This window comes from Arachis hypogaea, chromosome 12 (assembly GCF_003086295.3).
Source record: "Arachis hypogaea cultivar Tifrunner chromosome 12, arahy.Tifrunner.gnm2.J5K5, whole genome shotgun sequence".
In the NCBI taxonomy this organism is placed as follows: Eukaryota; Viridiplantae; Streptophyta; class Magnoliopsida; order Fabales; family Fabaceae; genus Arachis; species Arachis hypogaea.
The window spans coordinates 4,314,440-4,327,468 of NC_092047.1; the positions used below are offsets into that span (position 1 = coordinate 4,314,440).

The 13,029-nt window shown below is 34.1% G+C and overlaps 2 protein-coding genes and 1 pseudogene across 2 annotated transcripts; all 3 read left to right on the forward strand.

Moving 5' to 3' along the window:
- Positions 1 to 1,740, forward strand: LOC140176575 (putative disease resistance protein RGA3; annotated as a pseudogene).
- A 72-nt stretch (positions 1,741 to 1,812) lies between these two features.
- Positions 1,813 to 4,135, forward strand: LOC140177260 (uncharacterized). Its single transcript, XM_072210424.1, has 2 exons — positions 1,813 to 2,629; positions 3,081 to 4,135. Exons 1-2 carry the CDS (start codon positions 1,829 to 1,831, stop codon positions 3,168 to 3,170), a joined length of 891 nt encoding a protein of 296 aa, XP_072066525.1. The 5' UTR covers positions 1,813 to 1,828; the 3' UTR covers positions 3,171 to 4,135.
- A 991-nt stretch (positions 4,136 to 5,126) lies between these two features.
- Positions 5,127 to 8,992, forward strand: LOC112726478 (uncharacterized). Its single transcript, XM_025775877.3, has 4 exons — positions 5,127 to 5,789; positions 5,861 to 5,962; positions 6,077 to 6,190; positions 8,758 to 8,992. Exons 1-2 carry the CDS (start codon positions 5,127 to 5,129, stop codon positions 5,897 to 5,899), a joined length of 702 nt encoding a protein of 233 aa, XP_025631662.1. The 3' UTR covers positions 5,900 to 5,962; positions 6,077 to 6,190; positions 8,758 to 8,992.
- The last annotated feature ends 4,037 nt before the right edge of the window (positions 8,993 to 13,029 follow it).

A 13,029-nucleotide genomic window follows, 5' to 3' on the forward strand; every position in this document is an offset into this window, starting at 1 on the left:
ATGCATAGTAGTTCCAAGGTCTTTTTACTCAGTGCGCTTCCGTTGCCGCGCTCTAATTCCTTTATCTCCGAGGATCTCGATCATTCGTCCAACGCTGACCAACAGCCTCGTTCATTACTTTCATCATCTCATCAACTCACTTCTTATTAAATCTAAAATCATGTCATCAATAATATCACCGTCATCATTAATCATAGTCATCATCCCACATCGCTATAATCAACCAAAAATCATCACCATGCCTTAATTATACTCCATCCTTATCCTCTCTCTCTCTATCAAGCCAATTACCACTAATCACAGCTCAACACCAAGCATAACCTCCAGACTTACTTTCTTATTCCCAAACCCTCAAATTTATATATAACTTGCTGTTTTAAAGTCTTTGACTAATTAATCAAAACCCTCTTCGTTTTTAGAAATCAAATGAGTTTGAAATAACAAGTTAACAAAATCATAAGAATCTGATCTTCTTTAATAATCTATAAAAGCATTCGAAACACATCTCTTTTGTTAAAGTTACTAAAAAAAAAAATCATTTTCAACACCATAACCAACACTCTTTCAAATTCTTGAGAAAATTTCGATAGCACCTCCCCTAAAAACTGAAGTTTGCCACCCATCACGAGTCCCCTCCTTTCAACCTCAACTCAATCAAAACCAACATTTCAAATCAACGTTTCCAAATCCATCATTTAGGATCATTCCTTATGTATTTAAATCAAAGGAAACTAAAAGTCACGGATTCAATCCGTTTCACAAAAGATCTAGAAATCAACCAATTAAATAACAAACACAACATATTAATCTCAACAGAAAATCGTTTAATCACAGGCATTTAAATAGATGATATTGAAGTGTCAAAGAATTTTGATGTACTAATGTGCGTGTGTGTGTCTGACTCATTTGTTGTTAAGAGGATAATATTCCAAATTGTTGAAGTTGCCTCAAAACCAGGTAGAGTTGAACAAAATTCTAGTTTGGATGCTTTGTAATCTCTTCTTGATCAGAAATTACATGGTAAGAGGTTCCTGCTCGTGCTAGACGATGTCTGGAATGAAAATCTCTCTGAATGGAAAGTATTGAGAGACTACCTATTCACAGCGAGCAGCGATAAAGAATCGAAAGGCAGCAAAATCATGGTGACTACTCGTAGCAAAAATGTTGCCTCTATTATGGGAAGCAATCTTCAATTTGAGTTGAAACCATTTGACAAAGGTGAGTGTTGGAAACTATTTGTGAAATTTTCATTCCAATAAGCAGAGAAGGAAGCAGAGGAATACCCAAGGCTTAAGAAAATTGGAAAAAATGTTGTTAAAAAATGTAATGGAATACCCTTAGCAATAGTAATCTTAGGTTGCCTTCTTAGATCAAAATCCCATGATGAAAATGAGTGGAAAAAAAAATAAGTGATAGTGAGGTGTGGGAGTTAGATCAAGAAAATAGTACTATTTTGCCATCATTGAGATTGAGCTATAATTACTTGCCACCAGAACTAAAGCAATGTTTTTCATATTGCTCTTGTTTCCCAAAAGATTATCCATTTGTGGTTATTGAGTTGATTATGTTTTGGATGGCGCATGGACTCCTTCAACCTACACGCGAAGACGAAGATGCAGAAGACATTGGAGAGCTGTATATTAATAAGCTAGTTTCAGCTTCTTTGCTTCAAATTGATGCTTCTTCCTACTCCTTTAATTTGAAAAATTCAATGACATTTAAAAGGCTCAAAATGCATGATCTTGTGCATGAACTTGCAAAATTAACAATGAAGGAGTCAAGCAAAGCTAGAAGCATTGTGCAGCTGGGGAAACAAGAAGAAGCATCCATGGAGGAATTGGCCTCTGACAAATTCAACTATCTAAAGGTTTTCAACTTAGAAGAGATGAAATTCACCTCATTGCCTGATAATTGTTTTGCCAAGATGAAGAAACACTTGAGATACCTCAATCTAAAAGGTTGTAGTAGTTTAAAAACACTCCCTAATTCCATTTGTGACTTGCAAAATCTACAATGTTTGAACCTTCCTAAATGTTACAACCTTCAAGAGCTTCCAACAAACATGAAAAATCTCATCAGCCTTCAATATTTTTTTCTAACTGTCAAAGTTACAAGTTTGTCCTCCATGAACATAGGACACTTTCGACAACTCAAATTCTTGTTTCTTTGGTATTGTACAAAGTTAGTGTATGTACCAAGTGCTGTTGGTCGGTTAACTGCTTTAAAGAAGCTAGTGATTCATTGGTGTACTGAACTGGTGAATTTCGAAGGCGAAGAAGAAGAAAAAAAGAAAAATGTGGCAGCCTATAGTTTGAACCTTCAAGTGCTTGTGATTAATGGATCATTCAAGTTGGAAGCTTTATCTGATTGGCTTTACAGAGCTACTAAATTGCGCTATTTGAGAATATGGGGAGGAAGAATGGAATCATTTCCCACATGCTTTCCAAGTAATTCTCTTGAAGAACTTCAATACATTTCTTGTAGACTCTTGTCATTTCTTCCCAACAACTTGGATCAATTTCATAATCTTCAATTCTTAGAGATAGAAGATTGTCCTATACTAAGTGCAAGGTATAACAGGAAGACAGGTCTGAATTTGAAAAAAATTGCTCATATCCCACATTGCGAGGTTAGTTTATTCAATTTCTAATGCTTTATTTATATTTGCATGAAAATTTCTAATGAAAATTGAGTAAATGGTCAAATTTATCTCTAAAAGATTATTTATTTTTTAAATTAGTCTCTAAAAGATTTTTTAATCAAATTTATCATTCACAAGTTTTAAATTTCTAAAACTTTATTCATACTTAATGTGTCACAATAGCAAATTTTGACGCCGTCAGCAATGAAAGTGACGGAAAGATTAATGTGACTAATTTAAAATGTTTAAAAGACAAATTTAATTTAAAAAATTTTTCAAAAACCTATTTAGAGAGTGATTAATTTTTCAGACTTCAGAGACGATTTTGACTATTTAAGCGTTGAAAATCCTTACATACATGCACTTACTTGTTTGTGGTATATTTATTATTTCATATATCATCTCTAGTAGCTGGTAGTGTACTCTTGAATTTTTGCAGATAGATATGCAAGACCAGAATGATGATGATGATGAAGAAGATGGAGGAGATGCAATCAAGATCAAATATGAAGAGAAGAAAGGGAAATAAAAGCATTATTTTTATGTGTAGTGTCTTTGTCTAATGATTCTGTTTTAATTGCTTTGTTTTGAGTACAATTCATGTTTTTAGCTACGAAACTTTTATCCTTTATATAATTTTGCATTATTATTTAAGACTGAAACTATGAATAATATGTTAAGTTTGAATTGTTCTGAATGTTACTATAGATTAATTCGATTTTTGATTGGATTTTGTAGTTTAAAAAATTCCCAGGTTTTGATTGCATAGAGAATTTAATACTGCTCAAGGATCTTGTTTTGTTCATCCTTTAAGAATTAAAAAAAAAGTCTTGTATGAAATATTTTAGGCTTAACTAAGCTTTTAGTTTTTATGAAAATATATTATTTTGCTTGGGTTCCTGTAATTTTTAACTAAAACTAGAATATTTATTTTGGTCATTGTTCTCAACCGTTTTTGATAAATAATTGTGCTAGTAGGCAGGATAAATACGAAAGAGAGGTTGAGTAGACTTGCATTATTAATCATCATGACAATATTTGTGTATTGTGTAAAAAGGACATAGAGTTTGTTCATCATTTATTTTTTGCCTTTGACTTCACGTGGCAGGTGTGGTGTGCATGGCTGACGTATTCTGATAGAGTTTGGGCCATCCCGGGAACCACTAAAGAGTTCTATGAGAGCTGGATCGAAGCTACATGTGAGAAGTCTGAGAAAAAAATGACTAATTGGATTTTGTGCGGTTATTTGGAACATCTGGTTGGAGCAGAATAACAGAGTCTTCCAACAGATAGAGACAAGTGTTGAAGGAGTAAAGATCATGTCGTTCTTGAGTTACAAGGAATGGTGTGGGGTCGATCCGTTTGGTTGTTGATGGCAATGTCGGAGATGACAACGGATACTAGCTTTCTAGTTATGTCTGTGTTTATTTGGTTGTCCTTGTTCCTCTGCTCTACTTTATTGTGTTGAGCTACATTTGTTCAAAAAAAAAAAAAAACAAATTCAAATATTAGCCTTGGCCTTAGTATTTGGGATTTTGTAGAATATAAGTTAAGAAGCCTTTTAAGAAGAATACTAATGTTTCAGTAATTTTATTCATTGATTATAAAATATATAGATTAATGATTAAAATTACTGAAATATCAATATTTTTAAAATATTTAAAAAATTAAATACATAATACCAAAATGACAAATTGATCATAACTATAAAAATAATAAACATCAAATCTAATATATGTCAGAAAGCCCAACAACTACCATATTTAAAAATTAAATACAAAACCTCGGCCTAAATATGGACTTTTGTTGAAGATAAAACTAAATTCCAAATAAATTGACCCAATAGTCCAATCAAATTTAGGACCAATACAAGTTTAAAATGTAAGACCCAAAACTTTTGAAAAGTCTTATTATGATCAAGTCTCAAATCCTACAGTAATTTATAGCCTTAATTTCAGAGATTATTTTATTAAAGATAATTAAGGCAAGTTTTGATTTATTGGATTTGAGATGAGTTATAATTATTATCCAATTTTATAATTATTGGATTATTTTCTATATTTAAAGTATAAGATTGATAGTTATGAAATAATAAGGATTTTATATGATTTGGATTAGATAAATAATATTTTAAATATTATTACTGCTATTTTGGAAAATGAAGAAATTAAGTATACTATTTCTAATTTTTAGATTTGGGCATTTTATTGAAAATAATTTGTGAAATTGGTGAGCAAATAGTATTTTCTATATATAACTAGTGTTGGATTTAATTTGGGTTTCAATTACTATATTATTCCCAATTTTATGTGAAATTACCATAATGCCCTTAACCCTAATTTTCAAAAGTAAAACCCTAACCCTGAAACCCTACCCGGTTACCCGTTGTTGCCCATACCCCAGCAGCCACAATACGCACGGTTTCCTTTCTCCTTTTCATGAAAGGAAGGAAACAGAAGCAGAAAGTGAAATTGAGGGAGAAGGAATGAGGGGTCGCCGGCGTGAAGGGGGAAGGGAAGGGAGTTCACCGCGCCGCCATCGTCCTCAGCCGCCTCACTGCGAGCTGTGCTTCGTGGCCCACACCCACACGGCTTCCCTTTACCATGAAAGAAAGAAATTGAGGCAGAGAGGGAGAGGGAGCTTGAGAAGGGAGATCGCGCAGAGAGGGAAGGGCTGCGTTGTGATCGCCGCCCAGCCGTCGCGCCGTCTTGGGGTCCGCCGTCAGGTCCGAGTCGAAGGAAGGAAGAAGCCGCTCTGTCAGTGTCGCGCAGAGAGGGACTCGCCGCCAGCTCCGTCGTCCTCACTGCTGCGCCATCGTCGGGTCCGCAATCGTGGAGGAAGCACAGCGCCGCCGTGGGTCCCTTTTTGTCGAACTCGAAGGAGGAGGAAGGCCGAGAATGGGCGACGCTGGGAGAGAAGGAGATGCAAGCTGGAGGAGTTGCGTCCAGTCGCCGCCGACGCGCCACTGCCGAGGGTCCCTTTTCCTGCTAGATCTGCCGCCGTGAAACCCCGCAGTGCCTCTGGTTGCCGGAAAACGGTGGTGGATGTTGGTGCTGGGATAACGCCGCCACTGCTGCTGGCCGTTTCGAGCTGCTCCGCCATCTCTGCCGCCGGAGAACGCAGTTTAGTCGCCGGAAAACCACTGCCGGTAAGGGTCCTTGCATTTGGTCTTCATTCCTTTCTATTCCTGGGTTTTATCGCTATGACGTTGTTGTGTAGCCGCGGTTGTCGGAGTCTTTCATCGCCGCTGCCGCTTGAGGTGGCTGACGGAGTCGCTGCCGGGTTGATATGGAGCTGCGGCTGCTTCGTTTCGCTAGCTCAGTAAGTAAATTATGTTTCAAAAAGCCTCGCGTTGGTATTCGGTTGTGTTTGATTAATGAATATGAGTTTTGGGTAATGTGGGGTCGAGTCCTGATTATTATATGTTGCGAATAGTGTTGCGATGGTTGTTGCGAACGTGACTGGGAGCTGAGATTTTAGTTGCCGTCAGTTCGGGTTGAGGCGGAAAGGACTCTGTGACATGTTTGAGTTATGGATTTGCGTTTTGAGGTAGGGGCGCTTTCCAAAAACTATAGTTTATTATTGGAATTATTACATATGGATACTGGTGCGAGATATTGTGTATTTGGTGATTGTATCTGCCTTATGTATTATTTGATTGACTCGAATGACTATGGATGTTGGTTTGGTTGAATTGTGGTGCGGCTTTGTGAAATGTAATGTCTGAAGTCGATTCTTTAAAGATTTGAAATATGAGTTTAATCCGTTGAGGATTAGTTTGAATTGAGTCAATTATTTTGATGATGTGAAAGATAGAATACTCTTGAAAGTCAGCCTGGGTCGCTTTAATTGATTTGGTTTTGATAAATGATTTAATGCTGAACCGATTCTTTAAAGCTTTAGAAATGAGTTAAATCGGTTGATATTGAGTTGATATTTGAAATGGTTTCCTTGAGATATGCCACTGAGGCGATTGTTGGATTTAGCTTGCTTTTGAATTGATTTCTGGTTTTGAGCTGTTGAAAAGGAATGAGAAACGGTTTAGTTGGGACCCGAACCGGGTGGCAAAAGTCCAAGTTTTAGGGGAGGTGCTGCCGAAATTTCTATAGAATCCGAGTCCTTATTTGAAATGTTAATTGGGGAATTTTAAGTTTAATGCCTTTCCTATCTATTTTGAGGATTGTGAAATTATGGCTTCTTTTATTACCTTTACTTAGAACAATTAAGAAAGCAATGAAGTTATGCGTTGAAAGAATTATTGAAAAGAGAATCATGATTTCTCCTTATTTTCCAAGAAGAACAGTATGTCTTTGGGTACAAGTCATTCGAAAGAGAATTTTGCTTTGAGGCTGTTTTAAAAGGTAAAACGGGTTTATGTTTTTCTCTATTAAACACAAAGATTGTCCCTTGGGAGAGTTTTCGTGATTTTAAAAGGAATTGGATTTCGAGTGATGAGCCTCATTATTTTGACGTTTTAAATAAGATTCAAAGTATCTTTTGAACTCTAAGTTTAACACAACAAAAATGATTCTCTTATCAGTTTGAAACGCTTCAGATTTAATTATGGAATTGAAGCCGGTTTTGTTTAAGTAAAGGAAATGGTTTTGAAAGAAGTAAAGATTACGTGACTCGGTTTGGCTTAGATCCTATTTTCTTACTCAAATCAGAAAGCCAATGTTTTAATGATTTTAAATGAATTTGGTGAAATGAGATATGTTATTCTCCCCTAAAGACTTGGGACTCTGTCGAGAAACTTTGTTATAAAATCCCATTGTTGAATGGATGATTTTGAATGTTTCAAAATAAATCTTTAACTTGCCATGGTTATGGAAGTTTGGAAAGAGGATGCCGAGAGTGGCATTGTTTTCAAAGGGGAATTTACCTTGAGTAAAAGTGGCTTATGAGCCTAAGATGATTTGAGAAATGAGATCTTTAAAGCCAAGGCTGAAAAGAGTTGAAACTCGATTTCAAAGTGAAATGAATTGAGAAAATAATTTATGGCTTAAATGCCGACTTTATGAATTTAATGATGTTGAATGGTGGAAGTGATGTTTTGTTGTGAGCCGGAATGGCTGTGTATGATTATACATATTGGTTGGTTTTGGATTGAACCGTGAGCCGGAATGGCTGTGTATGATATGAATATTGGCTGGTTCTGGACTGAACCGTGAGCCGGATGGCTGAGATGGATGTTGATCCATGGATGAGATTGAATGCATGTTTATGCTGAATCATTGATATATATGAATGTTGCACTTCCACTATCTGAGATACGAGTTTCCCTGGGTAGTAGCAGTGGCTAGCCACCACGTGCTCCAGGTCGAGACTTGATACTCTGTTGACCCTATGTCGTAAGTGTGGCCGGGCACTGTGAAAGGCCCGGATGAGCTCGCCCCCATAAATATTCACCAGTGATGGTGATGGATAAATATTCACCAGTGAGGGTGATGGATATGGATCATGATTATGATCAAGTTTATGATGAGTATAACTCGAGTTGGGGATGCACGACAGAGGGACAGTCCAATGGTTAGCTACCAGGACTTGTCGGGTTGGCTCTATAACCGACAGATGATATCATCAGCCACTAGGGACAGGCATGCATCATATGCATTTGTGTGACATTGGTTGGGTGTGCATATTATACTTGGTTTGCCTATGTGATTAATTGCTAACTGTTCTACTTGTAATAACTGTTTGTTTGTGCTTGAACTTCCTATCTGTGTTTGCATCTGGGACTCTGTTGGATTGAGGTGATTGGTTGTTGGTTGGATTGTTTGGGCCTAGGGCCGTGGTTGGAAAGAGATGAACTGACGGTTGATTTCGGTTTTGTGTTTCTGGTTTGGAATAAAATATGAAAGGCTATTTTGGTTTCGCTTAGATAAACCGCTTTGAAAGGCTTTTGAGTTTTTGAGAATTGAACGGTTCTTCTTTCTGAAAAGATTTCCGACTTTACTTTCATCGTAAACCGTTATTTTTGAAAAGAGGCATAAGACGGTTATGAATTACTGGTGCGATTATCTTCATGTATCCTATTACAGTAATTCCCAAAAACCCTCTACTGAGAACCCTTTCGAGGATGATGTTCTCACCCCCCTACATTTTTCCCCTTTCAGGATATGGGCGCAGAAGTTACGAAGAGCTTATTTAATTGTTGTTATGATGCTCTATATTGTTTTAGTTATGGTTTATTGTACCCTCGCCTTTATCTCGATATAATCTGTAAGAGGGATAGGAATTGTATTGTATTATGTTTGTAATATTATTTATATATATTTATGTATATATATATATGGATGTACTCTGTATGAGTTGTTGTAAGTTGAATGGTATTTATGGATGTACGTTATCGAATGAAAGTATCTTTGGGAGCGGTATTGCGGTTTAAAGTTTTAAACAGGCTCATATTTTAGTATTAAATAATATAAGTGTCGTCGTAATGTCTGAGCTATCAGAGTCGCACAGCCGGAAGTGCGAGCTTTGGTAGTTAGGGTGTTACACAAAAAGAAAAAACGTGGGACCAATATCAAAGCATAGTAATGTGAAGATTATCCAATAAAAAATTGACCATAACTGAAAAATTAGAAAGAAACATATTAGGAACGATTGTGATAAGATAGTTTGAGGTGGATGTCCATTTTTTACGAGGCTCAGGTTTTTAAGGAGAATTTTATTTAATATAATTTAAAAAACTACTATCATATACGCATATAAATAGAGGCTTTTGCCTCTGAGCAAAACACACCAACAGTAATAAAAATTCTCTATTCCTCCTTTATACTATCAAATACTCTTCTCTCTTATATATAAGATACTACATATATTAATAAATACATTAATTATATGTATTATATTGAGATAGTAATTGTGGTAAATATTAATATTAGAGTCTTATTTATTTATTCTAAAACATGTTATCAGCACGAGACTCTAATCAAATTTTAGGAAGACTCAGGTAACAATTTTCATTATGTCGAAACTCTCTCATCTTGAATTTAATGCTCTTGATATATTTGGAAATAACTATTTATCATGGATACTATATGCTGAAATCCATCTTGATTCAATGAATCTTGGAGATACCATTAAGACTGAAAATAATGCATCCCAGAAGTAGGGACGGATCCAGAAAGTTTAGTATGGAGGGGCCGAATTTTAGATAAATTTTTTTCATTTCATAAAAATAATTAACATATAGTTATTAGAGTTAATTTTTTAAAAAATTTATCAAATATATATATATATATATAATTATAAATTTTTTTCACAATTTTATTTTTAATATGATAGTTACATAAAAAAATATAACAATATCAATCGTACATTATAAAATTATAAAGTATCAATAATTTATAGCGTGTTTAGTTAAAAATGATCACATATCTTATCAATTAAAATTAATTCTTTCAAAAATTTTTAAAAATTTGAAAATAAATGATAAATTATTAATTATTTAAAAGATACAATACCTTTATAGAATACAAGATATAAGATATTTTTATAAAAGTTTTTTTTTAACAACGTAAATTTAGAAGAAAAATAAGTATTTTTTATAAGAAAAGAATATCTAAAGTACATACTGTGATTACCAAAATATAACTACGTAAGTTATTATTAATATAATAATATAAATTTTAAATATGTTAATATAAAATAGACAAATGATTTTTTTTAAATAAATATAGAGATTATTATATAAAAACTAATTTAAAAGTTATATGATATTAAATTAGTTAAGTGAAAAATATTAGTGCATTAAATAATTAAGACATAAATCTATCACATAATAAAAAATAATACATATAAAAATACTGAATTATATAATATTTTTTATATTTTTAAATACATATCTCGTATATAAATATAGTTTTTAAAAATTTTGAGGGGCCGAGGCCACTACTCGCCCCCCTCTAAGTCCGTCCCTGCCCAGAAGGATAAAGCCAAAACCATGATTTTTCTTTGTCGTCATCTTGACAAAGGATTGAAAAATGAATATCTTACATTAAAAGATCCTGCAGATCTTTGGAAAGACCTTGAAGAAAGGTATAATCATCAAAAGACGGTGATACTTCCTCAAGCCCGATATGAATGGATGCACTTGCGTTTACAGGATTTTAAATCCATAAATGAATATAATTCAGCAATGTTTTGAATCACCTCACGAATGAAATTATGTGGGAAAATGATATCTGATAATGATATGTTAGAGAAAATTTTCTCGACCTTCCATGCCTCGAATGTGCACCTGCAGCAGCAGTGTCGAGAAAAAGGATTTAAAAAATATTCTGAGTTAATTTCTTGCCTTCTTATTGCTGAACGCAATAATGAGATGCTCTTAAAGAATCACGAAGCGCGCCCAGCTGACGCCACCCCATTTCCTGAAGTAAATGCGGCAAATTACCCCAGAAGAGGTAAATGGCAAGGTTTTAATAACAAGAAAAATTATGGAAGGAAAAGGAATTATGTTCAAAAGAGAGGATCTCACCAGAAGTGGGATAAAGAAAGAAATATTGGGCAAAATAAATCAACAGAGGATAAGTGTTTCCGTTATGGTGGAAAGGGCAATTGGTCACGTACCTGTCGTACCCCAAGACAGCTAGTCGATCTTTACCAGGCATCTTTGAAAAAGGATGACAAAGGAAAGGAAACAAATTTTGTTTCAAATGATGCTGAAAATTCTACTACTCATTATGATGTATCTAATTTCTTTGAGGATCTTGAAGGAAATATTGGTCATTTGATTAATGATGGAATGGTTTAATATGTGAGATTGTTAAGCATCCATGTTAATAAATAATGTAAGAAACTTATTGTAAATTTTTATTTTCTATGTATTTAAAGTTTCAAATGTGATGTATATAAATAATAAAATATTAATGTTTATGCTTTGAAATCATTAAATGTGTCAAGTTTCAAAATAAAATTTTAGTATATGACATTATGGACAGTGTTTCTTAGAAAAATAATTTCGATAAAGTATTCAATTTAACTGTGCATACTACTCATTTTATTATTATTAATATTATTATTATTTGTCTTTGAAGAAAATAGCAATGATATATAATGAAGATGTATGCCTTGCGGATAGTGCAAGTTCGCACGCCATTCTCAAAAGTGATATATATTACCCATCTTGTGCCAAAAGAAGAATATGTTAATACTATTATTGGCTCAGGCAATGTGATAGAAGGCTCCGGAAGAGCTATAATTTTATTTTCCGGAAGAACAAAATTCATAATAAATAATGCACTATTGTCTACTAAGTCTCTGAGGAACTTATTGAGTTTCAAAGATATTCGCCGAAATGGATATCATATTGAGACAATGAATGAGGGAAATCATGAGTATTTATGTATCACAACTCATGATTCAAATAAGAAAGTTATATTAGAAAAATTATCCTCACTTTCATCTGGGTTATATTATACCAATATTAGTGCAATTGAATCACATGCCACTGTAAACCAGAAGTTTACTAGTCCAAATGAATTCATAACTTGGCACGACCGATTGGGTCATCCGGGAACAACCATGATGTGGAGAATTATTGAAAACTCCCATGGACATTCACTAAAGAACCAGAAGATTCTTAAATCTAGTGAATTTTGTTGTGCTGCATGTTTTCAAGGGAAGTTAATTTTAAGGCCATCACCAGTAAAGATTGGATTTGAGTCCCCTGAATTCCTATAAAAATTCAAGGTGATATATGTGGACCTATTCATCCACTATGTGGATCTTTAATATATAGTACCACAAAGGAATTAATTATGAATGAGGTGGAATGAAACTCAATAGTTGATAGTTTCTATTTAATATACTATTCCTTACATTGATTCATTGTTTAGATACAAGCTTATAAAAAAATTTTAGTCCCTCTAAAAGATTTTTCCTTTTTAACTATCCATTTATGCTCTTATTTTGTGTATTGGATCTGGCTTTCAAGTACTGATGATAGTTGGAGTTACTGATTTGGGATATTTGTATATGTTATTTTTCAACTTGGAGTTTAATTATCTTAATGTTTCATACAGAGAGATCCACAAGCGCATCTGTGTTGCTGGGAGTGATCCTTCACTTATGGAATCTCTAACTGAGCCTACGTGATCCCTTGATGGTATGTAAATTTGGCATCTTCTTTAATCTCTAAACAAGATATTTCCTTAATATCATCAAGTTATGATTTCATGAGACATTGACCCATGATTTTTATTGCTTTAGGTTATTTTAATATGCAGGTGAGCTTTTTTTCATCACAGATAGAAAAAATGATTTCTGGAATATCTATAGATGGATAATTTTCATTATCTTATTATTGTGCCTTTCTCAACTTCCATATATCAAGCAAGCTATCTTGTGCTTCTTATTGACAACAGGAGGTCATATATACT

Bases quoted from the DNA above. Each gene is read 5' to 3' on its own strand.
- LOC112726478 (XM_025775877.3), top strand. From the start codon at position 5,127: ATGAGGGGTCGCCGGCGTGAAGGGGGAAGGGAAGGGAGTTCACCGCGC. The intron at 5,790-5,860 runs GTAAGGGTCCTT...GTTGTTGTGTAG, and splicing joins TCGCCGGAAAACCACTGCCG to CCGCGGTTGTCGGAGTCTTT.
- LOC140177260 (XM_072210424.1), top strand. From the start codon at position 1,829: ATGGAGGAATTGGCCTCTGACAAATTCAACTATCTAAAGGTTTTCAAC. The intron at 2,630-3,080 runs GTTAGTTTATTC...GAATTTTTGCAG, and splicing joins CTCATATCCCACATTGCGAG to ATAGATATGCAAGACCAGAA.